General features: G+C 37.9%; 1 protein-coding gene across 5 annotated transcripts in view; it reads right to left on the reverse strand.

Moving 5' to 3' along the window:
* LOC124166949 overlaps window positions 1–19,683 on the reverse strand; it is a 127,068-nt gene that overhangs the window by 61,454 nt on the left and 45,931 nt on the right. For 3 of the 5 annotated variants that reach the window (XM_046544670.1, XM_046544672.1, XM_046544671.1), the window contains one exon: window positions 353–451. In XM_046544670.1, the coding sequence (XP_046400626.1) occupies window positions 353–451 (99 nt within the window). Of the gene's footprint in view, window positions 1–352; window positions 452–13,051; window positions 13,189–13,305; window positions 13,936–14,716; window positions 15,121–19,683 lie in introns of those variants that run through there. The other 2 variants (XM_046544668.1, XM_046544669.1) reach the window with 2 other exon arrangements.

The following is a 19,683-nucleotide window of genomic DNA, read 5'->3' on the forward strand; positions in this document are numbered from 1 at the left end:
GGATGTAGATGAAGTGTTATGCATCCTCTTTTGTTCCTTCTTCACATTATAATGACTTATGTATTTCGAAACTGCTTTAGCCTTCCTGACGCTCGATTTACATGGGACATGTACTTGCACAAGCAGACGTACATGTGAGAGCATGTTTCAAATCGCATGAGTAAAGTGGTGAGTCGCTATAACACATAATAGAATCCATAAAGCTAGATAAAAATAACTCCTGTTCTAACTTCGTTCATGAAATCCTCCAATTGCACAAAATATTTAGAAAACAATGCAGATCTGACTTCTGTGATTTTTACACGTGAAAATACATTAATACATGGGGAAAAACATGAATAACCCAACTCACAGTGTGCTGTGTTTCTTTGCTTCGGAACCTTCAGCACCATCGCCATCTGGAGCTGGGTGACCAATGACCTTTCCACTATGCACTGCAATAGTTGTCTGCCTGGAATCAAAGAAAATTATTGAAGGAGATAACTCCAACCCATGAAGTGCATGTCACCTTCTATAAAATTCTAAAATAAGATTCAAGATAAGATGTGTCCTTCTTCTTAGACAATAGTTTTGCTGGCTTCTTTAGATAACCTTCTTCTTCAATAACCCAGAAAAGAAGCCAGCTCTAATTAATTCTCACGAAATATATCTAAAAAATCAGACTCAAGCGAAGCATATCCCATAAACATCTTCGCTATATTTTCACCACACCACACAAGCCAACATAAGGATTTCATTCCTAAATAAACTCTTCTAAAAGTTTCTTTAAGTAATTTCCTATAATGGGCAGATTACGTATTCCATATATGGAAATGAGTTATACATGTACTTGAAGTTATCCATTAAAAATACACTACTGAGGGTTCTTTTGCCATTTTTGTGAATGTCTATAGTGATACTTTTTAAAATGAAGAAACCAGTACAGACCGGAAATTATGTTTTTTGATCCGTTGCCCATTTCTCGAGCTACTCGCGGCAAAAAATCGCTGCCCCTAATCTTTTCTCAGAGAAGTTGGTTAGGTCATGACTAATGCGACACACCATAAGGGTATGTAAAAAAACAAACAAACCCATTCCTTATTAGAGGAGATCCACTTATAAGGGAAGTTATGATCAGAATGCATTAGGGTTCAACAGGATATATGTAGTAACCCATTCCATGATAATACATACTATAACAATACATCTTTTCCATCATAGACAAGTGACAGTTGATACATTTAAGTATGATTACTAAGATTCTAGAAGCTACTTGATGGAATGCAAAGCAGGAGTATGTTCACACAAGGTGATTATAGCTAGGTTATGCGGTCGAACAGAATTGCAGTTATATAGAAAAGTCAATGACTTAAACACTTCATTTATATAATCAGGAGGCAAGTAGTTGATGGCAAACAACTAAATTATGAAAAATGAGATAAATGATGCAACCAACCAGAACAGTATTTAAACAAACAATATGGTTCTTTTACTCCAAGTGAAATGTCTTTGCAACAGGAAGAAACTGAAAAAAAAGTTTTATTCATGTAGAAGAACAGTAAAAGATTAAGACAAGTCTTTATTAACATGTTCAATATTTATTTAACAGAATAAATGGTGATGTAAAAGACAATTCCCACAAACATAGCATATGAAAATTATTACCAATCACATTTTAGGATCTTATTACCCAAAGATTGTCTTATGTAATAGGTTTTTTCATTTCCATATTTTTTCCAATTCAGCCATGATTAATATATACTCTAAGGGTAGGTCTACAATGACATAAAATCCATAAGGAAGACAAAATACAATTCCACTATGGACGTAAGCTGTAAGAAAGAAGGTCCATATTCATTTGCATACTTTATGTTTAGCCAATTACAGTGTGTCTTAAGCACAACTGCTGTCAGGGCAGCGGCTTGCCAATCCAGAAGTGGGTGACAACAGCTGTAAGTCCAATAAAGGTAAAGGAATCTTACCATGCATTGAATATCAGTGACATTATTCTGTAACATGGAAAGTGCAAATTAGAATCTTTTACACCATAGACAGGTAACTGTCACGGAGTAAAGCATGGAAAACATATCTGCCAAAGATGCACAATTAACAACATCAGAATAATCTATCCATTAACCCATATGCTATCACTTACTTAAGGGAGAGAGATACCAATGTTTATCACTCCTTGAACACTGATGAAATTTTTTTTTTTACAAATAAGGAACATTAAATGGGCATACACACCAATAATCAAATATCTTTACAGGTGAAAGGGCAGTGTTAAGGAGGAGAGGGAGTTTTTAATGCCAACCTAGATGCTGTCTTTGTGCTTCATAGATATGGTAGCGGAGCAGTACATGTGTAGTTACATGAGAAAGAGAGTTATTTTATGTCCAGTGCCGAAACAATGCACCAGGAGACATTGTCCTCATTTGTAAAGGAGTGACGAGACACTCAGCGGTGCAGGAGTCAGCCACCCCACTGAAACTAGTCCCTGAGTGAAAGGCATCTGAATGAACATTAAATGAAAAAGTAGATAATAATATGGGTTTAGCAGGAGAAACGCCAAAGTTAAGAACATAAACTGGAAGTGTTTGAATAGATGACAAAGCAGGTAGACTTATGCTCTTAACCCCTCAACACCATCATGCATACCCAGTACGCTTCCTAAACTTCTGAATCTAATACTTTTCTTATGTCAGATATTGTGTTTCAAATAAAAACTAATTGCTCTTTTTGAAGAAATGTTTTTTCTTTTCCAATAAAATTTTCATAGCGACTCTATGCCTTCAGGTTTTTAAAAAATGTTTCGATGAAATTTCATATTAAACCAATGAGTTGATGAATTTGATCTAAAAAAATCAATGCCTTTCTTCAACTGTTGTATCTTCAAAACTCCTGCCTATCCTGCTTGTGAGATGTCAAGATGGGTCAGCTACTTTAGCTTGAGGTACAATATCTTTGTTATAAGCTAACTGCCTTCTCTCTGTCTTCTCCTCGTGTGTCATCACCTCGAGCCCCAAGTGTGTTTGGTCCGCCTAGTTCGCCCTAAGCAAAGGGACCATGTGCTTTGCTCTGGATTTATTTTTTTCTTATTTTGTGGACAGTAATCAACGTACATAAGATTCCTTCTAAACAGTCAGTGTATACCAGGACCCCTTCAAGATATTTTCTCCTCCTTAGATATAGCTTCGAACCACTCGCCTCAGACCACTAGTACCATTCATGCTTTGTGGTGTTCTCTCAGGCAGTGTGTTGAAATTCTCATCAGGCGTGCTTCCTGTGTATGGCTATTTTTACTTTTAATTTGGGATCCCGAGAAATGGGAATAGTAAAAAAAGGCAAAAAAAGAGACCTGGAAGTCTGAGGTTGTGTGTTAGGTTATAGTAAATTCATTGATGGGGCGGATCTCAAGGACCTATTATTGCATTCGCACCCAATGGAAAGAAAACGCCATAACAAGTGGGGTATGAAGTTATTTAGGAAACTATTGAATATCACAGTCCTAAATTCATATGCTGTTCACAGGGAAAACACGTATAGAAATTGACCCTCTTTATCATTTCCCATGCAGCTGGTCGAGGCAATGTTTTTGAAATATCCAATTCCATACGGACTGTTTGAACGTGGCCATAACTCCTAAGACAATTTAGCACCAAGACTCACAGAAATACATCTCCTGTAGAGAATAACAATGGCATAAACAACGCTTTTTGTGGATTTGCCTCACTGCTCATAGCACACTCCTGAGAGCCATTCGCACAGTGCAACTCAGCAAAGCGCTTCTTGGTTGAGGGAAAGGGGGAATAGGGGAGAGAAAGAAAGGGAAAGGTGGTGAGAGGGGTTTTATTAGTGAACATTTAAAATGCAACATTTCCAAGATCACAATTTGAAAAATTAATTTCAAATTAATCACGCATTGCATAGTCACGATATTTAACACGTGATAAAACTGCAGAACCATTTCTGCCGTTACAGTATATGTATTCTTCATTGAAAACTAAAAATGTATTCCGTCTCCTGCACTTAGAGATGAGGGCTATTTAAAAAATTCTGTTGTAACAAAATATTTCCTCCGAAACTACTTGGTCATATTAACAATTCATAATTAATTTCATCGCTCAATCTTACTTGTTTGTGTTAGAACAAATTTTTATTTTTGTCTCATATTATTTTCTTAAATTTGCCATTGCCGAAAACTTTTACATGAGCATCTTCCACCATTTTTCTTTCACCATGCATGAAAATGCAGGAGAGAGAATTACGATAAGGGTCATGTGAGATTCTTTAGAGTAATGCCCGGAATATGAATCAGGAGAATCTTTCAACCAGCATGAAAAGATGAGCAGTGGGCTACCCGCGAAAAGTGCCATGTGCTCCCTTTGACCTGCCAAACGTGCGATGAGCCTCACACGGAAAATGTTTGTGGAAGGAGTCATGTGCGCATGGAGTCCAACTTCCAACGCTCACGACTCCAACACGCACAGTGTGCGTGAAAGGACTCTTCACTTCGCCTCGCACAATTTCAGCACACATTGCACGGGAAGGGAGTTGAGTGAGCATGGAGCTGACTTCTACTGCTAACGACTCCAACACGCACAGTGTGCACGGAGGGAGTCGTGTGAGCTCTGCGGAGGGGAGGGAGTCGCGACTCACCAAATAAGATTCTCTTGCCTCACAGCTCTATCTGCTGAGTAGCAAATTTGAACTGACTAACTCGCACAGTGCCCATCACTAAAGGATAATTCCTGCAGCTGGGAAGAAATCAAAGCCCCAAAAGAGGTATGAAATTTGTGCCAAGCATGGGAAATGAAGAGACAATGTGTGTGAAAAATGTGCAGTGGGCTTGTGCTTGGATTGCTTCAAATACTGTAACTCTAAGCAGAATTACTAAGGCAAAGTCATTAAAATATTTACATATTGGTGTTTGAAACAATTGCATGTGAGTACCTATATGAAATGATTCAGTAATAATAGAACAAAGTAAGAGAAATGGGAGAAGTGATGAATTTTCAAGTAGGTGAAAAGGGTAATCCTTTCAAAACTATCCAATCCGTTAGGAAATTTTCAACCCCAAATCACTAAAATACGTAAAGTAATTGTATAAAAAATGCATGGAATGCTAGAGATCTCACAGCCTAATCGAAAAAAAAAAAAAAATTATATCTTTGAAAACAAAAAATTTGGTCACTAGTTCAGAGAATGAGATACATAAAACAATAAATATTTATTTAAATAGCTTGAAAAATTATCATAGAGTATCATATTATATTATTCAAGTTTACAAAATTTGTAACAATACAGATCGTATATTATGAAAGTTATAAAGGCAAAGTCATTTAAATCTCATCCAGCTGCTGGGATGGGATTTAATTAAATGCCCGCCATGCTTGAGGGGTTATCAAGGGAGGTCTAAGAGAAATTGATTGTTTGAGGCGTAACTTGGTAAAAGCGATTAATAATTAAATTAAAAAGAAGAACTTGGTGCTTTCACATTAATATTTATTCGCAACCATGGTTTCAACGTTAGACGTCATCATCATGTGATGATGACTTATAACGTTGAAACCATGGTCGTGAAAAATATTGATGTGAAAGCACAGAGGTCCAAGGTCTCTTTGGTAATGGGACAATCACATGCCAAGTGTCTCTTCTTCCATTCCCTGATTTAGACCTCACCCCTCACCAGTAAATACATTAGGAACCTGGTACATATGAACACCAGAAAATGCATCATGGACTTACACTAACTTTTGACCAAACCTAAAAGATCTGTCGAAAGGCATACATTTTGTACTATGTAATAAAACCTTTCAAACCAATTGGCACCATCTATTTAGCTACAGAAGGGTATATTATCGATTTATATCATGAGAAAAAAATTCTCATTTCTACAGCCACACTGGCGCAGTGAGGGGGTGTTTTGGGGGCTAAAACCCCCCCAGGAGCTCAGAGAAATTTTTAAGTTTAATCCATTTTACATAATGGATTAGTATTACTTATAGAATAGTGTTAGCATTTATCAAATATCTCTCATAAAGCGGTAGAACTAGTCATTTTGAAACATTAATCTTAAAATTTTCTGGAGGAGGGACCCCGCAAATCCCACTTACCCCGGTGGGTATGCAATACCCCCACACCTGTAAGTATTAGTTGTGCCTAAACCCCCCCCCCCCCAGCCTTGATTCCTAGCTGCACCCCTGTACAGCCATAACTGTTGCCTTTACGGACAATCGTAAAAGGGTTGGTTTACAGCGAGACACAAGTTGTAGGACATAAGCCATAAAAATACCATAAGAAAATCTTAATGCCATAAGCCATAAAAATGCCATGAAAACACCAGCCTCAAGTTCCAAATATGATATAGGAACTCAAAAGGGTGGTTTCCTAATATTTTTATATTGTTTAAATCAGAGGATTATCAGATGTTTTACATTTTTAAATGACGATACTTATTTTTTGCAATTAAATGGAAAGTGAAAATTTTCAAGCGTGGGAAAACGATGCAGGCTGCTAGCATGTAGCAGAGCACCCAGCTGGACATGTGGAGTGGCATCGCATGGGCACAAATCTGGCCTTTTTCAAATGAGGTTAAAATTGACCTTTAACATTTGTCTAAACTGGGATTTCTACAACCAAATAATTTGTATACTATGAATACACTAATGATGGGTAAAAAATCGCAATCAATGCCTTTCATTTTCTTTGATGAAGGAAACTTTCCTATTGTTTCCCTCTTACTTTTAGTCTCCCATTGGAGACTAGCAATTTATTAGGCAATTAGGTTAGGTCTCTTTGTAGACCAGACCTAAGGCATGATAATGACTGCAAAACTCTAGAAACCTGGGTTTTACTAGTAAAAAATTTGCGAAACAAAACAAAGCTGATTTTCGAACCATGTGCATTGAATTTTACACATGCAAGCTCACCAAAATCAAGAATATTTTAGCCTCCCCCACCACAAAGGTAATACTTTTCCTTAGAAATTGAGGGACTATACTACACTATATCAAAGGGGTAGCTCTCACTACTCATTCTTCATTGAAGAAATTATGTAAAACATGATGCTAAAATATCTTCGGCACTATACGACGACGACAATCCTCAATTTTAGCGGGCTTATATACCCCTGATTCGTCCAACCTCCGGTGCGTATATATACCACCTCTCCGGCTGTGGTGAATTTACGCAAGTGCGTAAAAAGGGAATTTGACTCAACAAGTGTATAGGGACCAGTGTAACCTTTCCAGTGTAAGTGAAGGAGAAGTAGAAAGACAGGCTTGTAATGAGCGAGTGCAAAAGCACTCTAAAAATTAGGAAGACTACAAGCTAACGGCATCGGAAGCTGGGAACGGCCCTTAGTGGCCCCAAAATGACATTTTAGAGTTACTTATTAGCAATAGGCTTCTTACCTCGTTCATTTACATATAATCCTTACTATCCACTTATATATTCTCCATTAACCCTTTCACTGCTGTGAACGTACCTGGTACGTTCGCATGGCAGACTGCTGTGGATGTACTTTTTCTTCCTCCCTGCCATGCACTTTCGCAAAAGCACTTCGAAGGGACCCTAATCCAGGACCCTTTCCTCAACGAGCTCACCCATGAAGGACCGCCTCATCAGTGGCGGATACAGATGGGGGGCGCGCGCCCCTCCCTTGCGGGTCCGGCCGTATTGGCAAACATGGCAGAACCACGATTGTGACTTTTTTATATCATAAGATGGCATTGTCTTATATATGTGTATAATTACATTAATTAAAATTTTATTTTACTCTGCCTGTGACTTGATTATTTTTTATTGCGATATCGCGATAAAAAGTAAAGGCAACTCAATATATCTTTTGCGCTCCCCCCTTGAGTGTTTTCTGCATCCGCCCCTGGCCTCATTGACCCTACCAGCAGGGGGCCTCCCTCCCGAAAAGTGACTGCATTTTGAAAATCAATCCATCAATCCGATCATCAAAAAATGATTGTTTTCATCGCACTCCTGCCAATCAAGCAATCAAGTATGTCTTTGAACCGTGTTTCTGCGATGAAAAATAATGATTTTGTTCACTTTGCTAAAATGGCCATTTTCCGGTGGTCCGCAGCCATGTTTTTAGCAAAGTTAACAAATTCGTTATTTTTCATCGCAGAAACACGGTTCAAAGACATACTTGATTGCTTGATTGGCAGGAGTGCGATGCAAACAATCATTTTTTGATGATCGGATTGATTGATTGATTTTCAAATTGCAGTCAGAGCGGTCACTTTTCGACCCCCGCTGGTAGGGTCGATGAGACTGTCCTGCGTGGGTTAGCTCATCGTGGATAGGGTCCCAGATTAGCGAACCAATGGGAGGGTGTACCACACCCATTATTAAAGTACCTGCTCCATGGGCCCACGAAACGCATTTTAACTTTTTCGCCGCATGTGAGGAGAAGGTTTTCGGAGATTGAACAGCAGCGAAAGGGTTAAACTCAGGGTTCCCACTCTAACTACATTATAAAATTCACGGTTTTTTCCAGGTTTTCACGGTGTAAATGTCATCAAATTCACGGTCTGTAGAAAAAACATTTTAGGCAGAAATATTGATCACGTGACAATCATCCGCCGCACGTAAACTAAAAATGTAACAAACGCAACAGATGCCTTGAATGCAAACGCAGCAATGAAACTGCTACCTCTTATGACGTCACCCATAGTTAGCAAAGTTCAGGTCCGGCTAAAGGGTGTGAGTTGGAAAATGGAGAGATCAGGGTGGCAGGAAAGTGAAGAAGTGTCTGATTTTTTTCCGGGGGTTAATGTCTTCCAATCGCAGGCTTAAGGTCAATGTACCGTCATGGCACACAGACCAATTAATAATAGTGCTTCGAATACACGTGTGCAGAAAAATGCGTGGACGGTATCTACACTTGACTCGGCCTTGAAACATGATCGGATTATCGATTTTTCTTTTAATCAGTCTATCGTAATTATACAATCAAGTTTGAGAGATTTTTAAGGTTTTAAGACGAAATTCACGGCTATTTACAGGTTTTTCACGGTAGACGAAATTCACCGCTTATTCACGGTTTTAAGGTTTTCACGGTTGAGTGGGAACCCTGAAACTGCAGATGAAATATATTATGTGCGAGATAATGAAACAAGTATTTTCTGCAAGTTGACCACAAAATAGTAGGTGTATATTTTAAGAGAGGAACTATTTGAAGTAGTATTCTGTAGAATAGATAACTTATTTCCAGTAGCAACAACTTTAATTTACAATTTTAAGAGATTTATAATATTCCTGTTATGATATTTAGCATGTTTAATAAAATTTGGACACTTTTAGGTATTCTTTAATTAACCAGCACTAATAATTACATATTTCGGAGAATAGTAAATCATCTGCAATGGGGAGCATGCACAATTTTTTTAAAGTATTAGAATAAAAAGGTCCCTTCCTCAAATGTACTTGCTGAAAATTTTGCGGATGAATAATGATATTTAGCTGAACTATGAGCCTTCAAAAATGAATCTTCATCGGCTGCTTGAAAACATGACGTATTCGGACCGTGACATCATGGGACCGTATCCACTGATGACAGACTGAGTAAGTGGATAGAAAATCGGCCTGTGCACGGGCTCAAATGCAAATTTGGAGAATATAATTGCTGTTTTAACATAAAACGGCAAATTTTGAATATTTTGGGTTGCCAAGGCATTGTTGAAACAAATAAAGGGGATTGTTTTGGGAGATTTGGAAAGATTAAATGAAAATAAATTAATTGCAGATTATGGTCTATGTTACACACCTACATCATTTGCTTGGTGGAACAAGTGCATTGCAGCATAAATACTCAATAGAAAAGCGTAAGAAAACCATATAAATCGTGTATAGTGCCCTATAGTTCAAGTATCTCTACCTTCTCGCCGCAGAAGGTTTTCCCTTGTGTCCCAATGGACAAAAATAAGAGAATAGAACAGAATGGAGTTAAATACTTTATCCACCTCGTCAACAGGATATTTCTCAATGCAAGTACACTCTTGACTCACAGTTACTGTGGGGTTTTATCGAAACGCAAGTTTTTCTATTATAGCCACCAAATTTAGGATGTATCACTTACTTATTTCACTCTGTAAACAAATACAGAAATGTACCTATGAGTCTGCCCATTGTAGGAATAAATACACAGGTAGGTGGCTATTCATGAGAATAAATACTGATTATGATTAAAACAAGGTGAAAAATAAGGAATATACGAGAAATATGAGGCTTCACTATGTATTACTGTGATACCCATAACGTCCGCTGCATGTCAATGCAAAACCTACAATTTCGACTCATTTTTGCCGTCAGTCTCGGTTCAAAAGGAACTTGAGAAAATACGGCGTACGAAGTACTTGAAAATTATTTCTGTGTCTATCAAATACTTTTTTATTACCTTTTAACGATCATTTGGATCTCAAATCCGGCCGATTGGGAAAACTGTGTAAGCTCTGATTGCTAGGTTACTAAGTATACACATGAGACGAATTTTCAGCTGGCAATGGATCTATTAAAGCTTACTGGGTGATAAATAAATAAATATTTAAAAAAGTTCATAGTATAATTTTTATTAATCGTATAATTGTTTAACTGCTTGCTTCTACTCCACTCATCGCGGTAGTTATGAAGCAATGACTGTTTTTTTACAGAAAATCAGCTGCCATAAAGGTGTCGGCCAAAAGTAAACTGTTGTATTAATAAGCCTTCTTCAATCCCTCTTAAGTCAATTTGTGCTTTGAGGAACTACTAAAAAGCTCAACGATGATTTTTACTTCAATATCTTGCATTCAAGGCTATACCGCTCTACTCTCTTAGCGAAGTGATTGGTGTACCGTACGATGACGTCAGAAGGCATTTCAGGTCACGTGACTTCAAGTGATATTTGAGCACTTTTAATTAGCATTTAATAATGTTTGTGGAGTACAAGGAGAGTTTTGGCTTATATATTTGGACTCGTGAGAAAATGGTCTATTCAATGAAACTTACTAGTATGATGAACAAATTTCACGCATGTTCTCCATTGTGACGCGCCATTTCTGAGGTAGCCTCGTTGATGAAAATTTTAAAAGTTGACGTGAGGGACGACTACATTCTGCTGTAACAAAGATGTAATTTAAGGCTGAATATTATGATTTTCTAATCCTGCTATCAGTGCTAAATGGCAGTTGACCCCCAATTATTTTTTTGCAGATTGACTAAGGCATAATTTCTCTGCAACATATGAAAATATCAGGACATGTTTCCAGGGGCCGTATTCTGTAACTCCAAACCGATCGGTGCGGCACCGATTCGTCGGGTGCGACGTCACACCGACTCCCGGTAAGAAGTCGTGCGATTCTGTACGAACCCAATCGGTGCGGCGCCGACGAGAGGACGGGAGATCGTCGGTAGCCGTACCGACAGCAAAAAGGTGTCGATTCGGCCACCGACTAGTGGGTTTCATGAACTCCCCGGTGCGCATTGTACGTTTTATTTTGTTTTTACCTCATCACCGAGTAAATAATGAGGTTTTCTGCAATGTTATCTTTTTCTGCCCCTTCGAATACGCCTCTATAATTCACTGTGTCATCATCTATATTAAATACCTTGACAGAAATATAAAATAATGGTTTAAAAAAATGAGGTTTACAAACATATAATGGCTTTCTCTCATTTATGTTACCACTTTCACTCGCTTGTAATAGGCTTTATTTCTCTCTATCATCATTTATTTGCTCCTTTGACATAAAAAAGATATTTTTGATTAAATATGAGTTTTGCCGCAATGTTATCACTTTATATCACTCTGAATAGGCGACTGTTATTTCACTCAATCATCAATTTGGCGTTTCTCTCGGCATAGAAATAAGATCTTTTTACTTAAGCATGAAGTTTGCCACAACGGTATCAGTTTCTTTCATTTGTAACAGGCAACTATATTTCATTTCATCGTCAGCCATTGATTCCCTTGACGATAAAAGAAGATATTTGTTAATAAGTATGAGGTTTACCGCAATATTATCATTTTCTCTCACTTGGAATGCGCAACTTAAACATATGTATTTCACCCAATCACAATTTCTTTACTTCCTCGTCATTACACTTCTTTTAATTACACCCAGTTCCATATTTTTATAACAATTTCCTAACTTGTTCCTCTAATATGACATTTACATTTGCTTTTGAATCCTACGTACACGTTCCATGGTATGTTATTTTCGTCTGCTACGGTGCCAATGGCATAACCTTCCGTTGATAACATTTAGACGGAACTTACTTAATAACAACTATATTACCAAATCATGAATAAATAGCAATATACGGAACCAATATTTAAAAAAAGAAACTACGATCTCAAGGATAGTTTCAATAATTCATTCCAGCAACAACAATCTCCATCACTTACAAACTTTATTGTGATGTTGTAATATTGTTTCCTTCGATTCTGTAGGTACAGCATTACTACCACACATTATATCAGCATTGTTAACAACTTATCCAATATCGTTTATCTTAATCTAGCAATAAGTCGTAATTTCCGCAAATAAAAAGATTGAGAATGACGACAACAAACTGTGCCAATGAGTCTTCACTTGTTTTTACCCTTCTTTCATTGGTGGAGACACGTTAGATGACTTCTAACTTCGGATATATTCGGATTTTCCCTGTTTGAGAAGGAGGGGGAACCGTACTGACTGGTTTGATACCGACAACCATACTGAATCGCTGAATTAGCCGTCGTCGGTACGGAATGATGTGCTGTCGGTGGGCTGGGAAGGGAAACCGACCGGTGCGGTACCGACGAAATACAGAATACGGCCCCAGAAGTCCTTGTAGTAGAGGTTCAACCTAAATCCTCCCAAGACGAGCAGAAAAAATCACATTGGTATGGAAATAATGTAATGTCAGCAGCTCCATTACTCCTCAATTAGCAGGATTTGAAAGATATATGAGGCAAGGAAGGTGTGGGAGTCGTCATTAGTATAATAAACAAGACTTAAATGCATTGAAAATTAAAGAGTATTCTTTAAGTGGCACAATTTACCACAGTAAATAAATACTGTAGCATAATTACCTTTCCCTATAGGTGGCTTGAGTGGAAAGACCAGCACAGATCTTAAACCCATTCACAACATTAAGGAGACGAGAAATGTCGGTGAGGTTCAGAATTTTGAGCCCAGGAATATAGACCTCTTTTCCATGTATTAACACCTGAAAAAATCCATTAGAATATTGACATAAACCAAAGCTAGCAGTTGAAAAATGGAATAAATTGCATTAAACAAATTAGGTGGAAAAACATAAGTTGGAGACAAATGAGTACTTCACCTTAACTTCCAGGAGGTTGCCGTTTTCACTCACTACAATGGTTTTTTCACACTGGAACTTTAGCCCAACGCAGAGGAAGACAGCACTGTTGCTTACAACTGCAGTCGCCCAGTTTGGCCCAGGAAGGGAAATACCTCGAATCCAATCCACTATTTCGCCCTGGGAGAAAAGTGAATCTCTGGATGGTGCAGATTCTCCAGGTTTCAATTCCACTAGATCTTCTAAAGGTACTGCACCCATTAACACATCTATTGGTGTCTTCTTTTCAGCTTCTTTGGCCAGCAACGACAAACCATCAAGCTGAGTTACACTGAGACCAGAATCATTATTTCCGCAGGCCCCCCGTGGATTGGGCAGTGCACTGGATTGCCTTTTCTTAGGAGGCTTCCGAGCAGTGACCTTTCTGGTGACGTTCTTCGTGCAACTTGGGAATATCGTCGGGCAGGCGTCTGGCTTGAGTTCAGGCACCCCCCTCTCCCACTTGACAATAGACCCGTCTTTCAGTTTAATGTCGATGTACCGCGAAATTGTACCCTCCGGAAAGTGGTCCTCACAGACAGCATCTCGTTCAGAGAACTCCCTTCCCAAAAGTGCAAGTGCCTGGCTCCATTTCTGAGATTGGGCTTCAGTCTGAAAAAGAATTCATCCATGTATAACTCCGATTATATCACATTAATATATAGATCCAACATCCATGTGCAAATTATAAATAATCCAGTCACAACGTTGCACGACCACCGCCGCTGCTTGCATTGAAACGACACGTTGGTCGTAATATGATAATCCAACATCTACATATATCCATGGAAGCCACCTAGAGAGGTGTTTGGCAGCGTACTAGCCAGGAATTTCGTTCGGGGGGGAGGTCTAAACCAGGTGGAAAATTTAAGTAAAAAGAGTAATAAGTAGATGGTTTTTAAACTAATTTTATCACTTCTCATAACCGAAAAACTTCACTTTTAAAATAAATGTCATGTAAATTCATGATTTTTCAATATTGCTTTCTTCTATGAAAAAAAGTTAATTCTGTTTTTTTATTTCGGGGAGGGGGGGGGGAAGTCCGGACCCCCCCTCCTCGCTTCGCCTTTGGTGTTTGGCAGGGGATAATAATATAATAGACAATATAACAATAACACTATATTCAAAGTTTTCTTATGAGATATCACGAATTTCTGTGCATTTTATAAGTATTTGAATGCTAATTCTTAAATAAACATGACAATCACATCGACAATATAAAATACCACCAAGATATACCCCAAAAATGTATTCCTAACCAAATCTTAACGGTACAAGCACTTATTACACTCCCGAAGTTAACCTTGACCCCTTCATAAATATCTGGTTACAATTATTATCTAAATTTTTAAAAATTCCACCAAAGCCTACTCCAAATAAGTTATTTACTCACCCTTGGTCTGAAGATACTTTTGTTGCGTATACCCAACTTCTTATTACGCTTCTTCTGACTTTCGTAGCCTCCTTTGCACCCGGGTACGCAGCAACGACGATTAGGTCCCATTGTGAAATTCGAAATAACTTGATTTAAGACTCTCACTAAGAAAATCACGGCAAAATCCAGATTAAAGACGTAGATCGAGTCAACTTCCAATTCACTGAATAGCGAAAGTACAGTGGACGAGATACGGTTTCCAATTAGCGCCGCCATGCGGCCACACGGCCAATGTTGGCGATCGAATAAAATGCGCGCGAAAGGGCACCACATACAAAGATTGGCTGGACAAAAATCAAATTATCGAATTTTTCATTTCGCAAAGAGAATGCCGTATAATCACTTGGAATGTTTAGGGCATGCAAAACTGAACTTAATCTTTTTCAAAACTATTAATTTAAGTTTTAAAACTCGACAAAAATCAATAAGAATCTACGAAATCTTGAGTGCGCGATTTTTACGAAAAAGTTCAATGTTTGTTACCCAAGTAATGTTATACTATTGAAAATTAGGAATTTTTAAGGATATTTATTGATATTACGACTTTTTAATTAATTAAGAGTAAACTATTGTTATAGTGAGTTGTTCTTTTATTAACTTTATGATATGTTTAAAATATCACCGTTTTTCGTTAAATGTTTACCTCATGCCAGGATGAAAGTACTTACCGCCACTTGCCGGTTCCGAGGCATTTACACCTGGAGTTAAACTGATGTCTATATTATTAGATGGAAAAGAAATATCTTGGTCCAACCTGTACCCCTCCGATTTTATTATGGTAAACTAAAATGATGTTGGGCGGTTGTCGCGCCCCTCTACCCGCAATACACTGAGTAAGCACTCGGTTGGTGTGATATGCATAGCAGTCCGTTTGAGAGATTGGATTTTCCCTAAATCTTGAGTGCATTGAACTGAATTACTTATTATGACTTTATGGTATTTACCCTCTTCTGACGGTTTTACCTTTGGGTCTTAGTGCGGAAGCTGCATACGAATGGCAATAAATCTAATGGTACGCACGCTTCCCAAGCCTTTGTCCTTAGAGAATATCCCTTTATTCACCCAGATTTGTTATTTTAATATGAGGTAAATTCAAACTATTCCTTTTGCCAATATAATAAGAGACATATAATATTGTGCAATATATGCAATATGCAATTAATTCCAAGAAATATTCTAACGCAGGCAATTGGAAGTTGAAATTGAAGTTTATATTAACTGTAAAATTCTTTAAAATAAGGTGAAAGTGGTAATAGTATTTTTACATCAGAGAAATCACTTTGTCAACTAATTGTATTTTTATCATCAGCTTGGATGTTATTATTACGTGAGTTGTTATACTAAAGCACCATGTACAATCCTCTTCCAGAACCTAATTACCGGCTTCTCAGTATTTTTTAGAGCTGTATCAACTTGACTTCGAGTAAATGATATGGTTTTCTCCGCTTACTCTCTAAAAACAGGTTAACTTTACATAAACCTTTGCAGCAGTTTCAGCAACAGAAAAATGGACGTGCTGAAAAATGAAAAAAGGGATGAGATTACTTTATCCGATGAAAGAGCGAAATGGCCATTTTTCCACCTCCATTGGAGCCATTGCCCCAAAGGGATGGAAAAAAAGTTCGTGTGATTCAGGCTTTTCAAAAGAATTGCCGAATGAAGAAGAATGTCTCGTCATAATTTAATCCTTACTTACAATGAGAATGAAGTATTATCTAAGTACAAAAATTATCATTAGCTTACTTAAAAGAACTCATTGTAATATTTCCATTCCATATATGTAATAATTTTTATAAATTTGGAGTTGAATTGAATGTTTGGTCTGAATGAACTACCCCAATCCCTCGGTACCTGTTCATGAATTGATTGGTTAGCATTAGAAATCTCACTCAAAATTCAAATAATTAGAAATATCAGTAAAATATTACACCATAAATATCCTGGCATGGTATTTTAATGCATGACTCTTCAATTAAATTTCAAAAAAGTATCCAAATGCGTCAAAAGGATAAAAAAGCTATATTCCTCACGTTCTATGGAAGAGACTTTACAAGAAGCATCAGCTAGGGTGTAAATATGTTCTGCACAAAATATTCCTGCAAAACATGAGCCCATTTAGTAAATGATTTTAGCCGATTTATAAGGAACATGAGCCTGTATTACATCAAACAAGGAATCTCTCGAGTTGGGATTTCAATTTTAACCATATATCTAAGATAAAATAGTATTAAAACTCAAACAATGAAATTTCAGGCCTTGCTATGCAGAATGAAAACACATGTTCAATGGTCGATATTGCTGTGACGTGATTTGTATAATCCAAGAGCCCTGTCTCTGGTTTTAGCGAATGTGCAGGTCACGGGTATTAAGTTACACAATGGTTACGTGAGTCCTACTGTACACTAGCATATTAGGGATGGAAGCGGTCACCCTTGTCATTAAAGTGATCGATAGAATTGTCCTTGTCAAAATTCAGGGTGCAATTTGAAGAATCCATCTATGTACTTAAAGGAGGAGAGAATGTTGTGCTCACCGAAGAGCAAGACTAAAAAAATCCACCAATCATCTTACTTAAATAAATGCAGAAAATCAATATTAAATACATATTTACAAGTAGCTAATCGAATCTAAACCATAACAGCTGATAATACCAATGAGACTATCCAATGAGAGAAAATGATTGTTAATTGTCAAATACTTTCCTGATACAAGTAACAGAACCCTTTCTATTGTATTACACTACAATACATATTTACTTTTCCCCGACGCCTTTTCCAGAACTTGTTGCCGAGGTGTCCTCACTATTTACTACAAAACAAAGGGATGGACATAAATGTACAAAAATGTATGTTTGTTAACTTTAGCAATAAAATTATTGCCAAAAATAGAATACACATATAGATTCTCTGGAAATTGAATTTATTTGACAAATAGTTTAGACTAGGACTTAAATGTGAATTGCATAATCAAAATCAAAAATGCATTCAAAGTGCTGCATTGGGGAATGAGAACCTGGAAAGGGAGCCGCAAAGCTACAAAGGCTATGGCCTATAGAACCCTGGTTTGCCCTATCTTAAAGTACACTTCTCTTGCAATGGATCCACACATGAAAGTTAAGGACATTAAATTGGAGTAAATGCAAAGAATAGCAGCCAGGTATGTGTAGAAAGATATTATAAAACGGAAAGTTTAAAGAAAATTATCCACAAACTAGGATGGGATAGTTTAAAGCAAAGGAGAAAAAGAGCAGACTATGTGGGATGCATAGAAAAGTTAACAGGGAAAGATCATGGGAAGATCTAGGAAAGGAAATGCTAAAGCCAAATTTTGTAGGTGTGGCATTTTTTAATTAACCCCCCTGATAACTTCTGGTGCCCCCCCATAAATTCTACCGAACTTATCCCCAGAACTTCTCCTGCCTAAGGTTTTACTCAAAGAGGCCCTTCGACTCAAAGGCTGGAAGACTATAATTCTCGGTACTCTTTTGTCTTCGAACTCTGCCCTTCGAACCAGCCACCTGGAGATAGTATGGCGGAGGAATACCTACACCTGGCAATCTAGGGGAAGTGGGTGCTGAGGCATAAGAATTCAGTTTGGAGTGAGAAGTATTCCACTTCGTCCTATCATAACTCTCTCTCCCTCCAAGACCTCATCCTGCTATGTCTTTCTCCTCCTTCAATTGCAATGGCTTGCCTCAAACAGCGATCACATCACTTGGCCATGTCTCCAACCCGGAGAGGAGAAGAAACCCAGCGGTACACTGTTCTCCCCTACCCCTGCTTGGATGACGAGAAGTGTTCCAGATGTTCCAGTCAACATGGGCACCTGCCGGGAGTTTATACCAATGCAGCTAACTTGGACGTCGTTATGTTCCACCCCTCCACTCTGCCACTGTTCCTGGCTCGGGCAGTTCTCTTGCTCATCGGCAGTCGTGGTGATCACGTAGATCAACTGAGTGAGTGATTTCTCAAAAATCATTTTTGGTGCTGGCAGGCAAACACAGCTTTGTACTTTGATTTTAAAAGTATTGGTAATTTTCCTTATGAGATTATTAGTTATCATCGTTGATTGTAGTAATAATTTTGATTTTGAATACATCTTCTTGGAATACATTTTTATTGAACATGACTTGTAATTTTGTCACAATTGTTTTCTCTGACCACTGATTATTCTTATACCTTGGAGTCTTTCCCTCATCCAGCTAGTGACAGACAATCGGAGTTCCCTGTGTCTGGGGCTTACGTTACGAATCTGCAAGATTTAACCCTTATCCGGGCAAGGAGGGTCCAACGGGCCCTATAGCATTTATTTCAGGTTATAACACGAGAACAAAATATTCCTCCGCTCTGAAATTCTATGACTTTGTTCATACAAACAAATAGCATATGGAAAATATTTTTAAGAATTAAAAAAAATACTGCTTCATTGTTTATGATAAATTTAAACTTTTCCTAACGTAAACGGGCAAGCAGGGTCCGATGGACCCTTCACGTACGCGATCAGTTGCACATCATAGGGTTAATATAAAAGGTACAATTTTGTCATTTTACAAGTATTATTTCAGAATATTCAAATATATATCTACATGACTCCTTGTGAGCTAACGCATTGGTGTATGGCAGGAGGTGATTGTTCACCAGTTATGCAACAAGCTGCACTTGGATGCTTACGTGCACATATTTTGTGAGTGATCCAGATTGCGTGAGCTTCAATTGTGGAGGTTATTTTAGCTATCAAGGCTGGAAATTATAATTAGTGAAATATTAAATAAATAGTTTCTATACGCAGAACATTTTTCTAGGTAATGCGGGTGGTAAGATGGGGGCAGATAGCAGGGGAAGGTGAGAAGGGAAAATATGGAGAAGGGTGTACAATGGATAGTCACTGATGTATTACGGTTTGAAAATCCTGGTGAAGGAGAGTGA

The sequence above is a fragment of the Ischnura elegans genome, chromosome 10, assembly GCF_921293095.1.
Source record: "Ischnura elegans chromosome 10, ioIscEleg1.1, whole genome shotgun sequence".
NCBI classification, from domain to species: domain Eukaryota; kingdom Metazoa; phylum Arthropoda; class Insecta; order Odonata; family Coenagrionidae; genus Ischnura; species Ischnura elegans.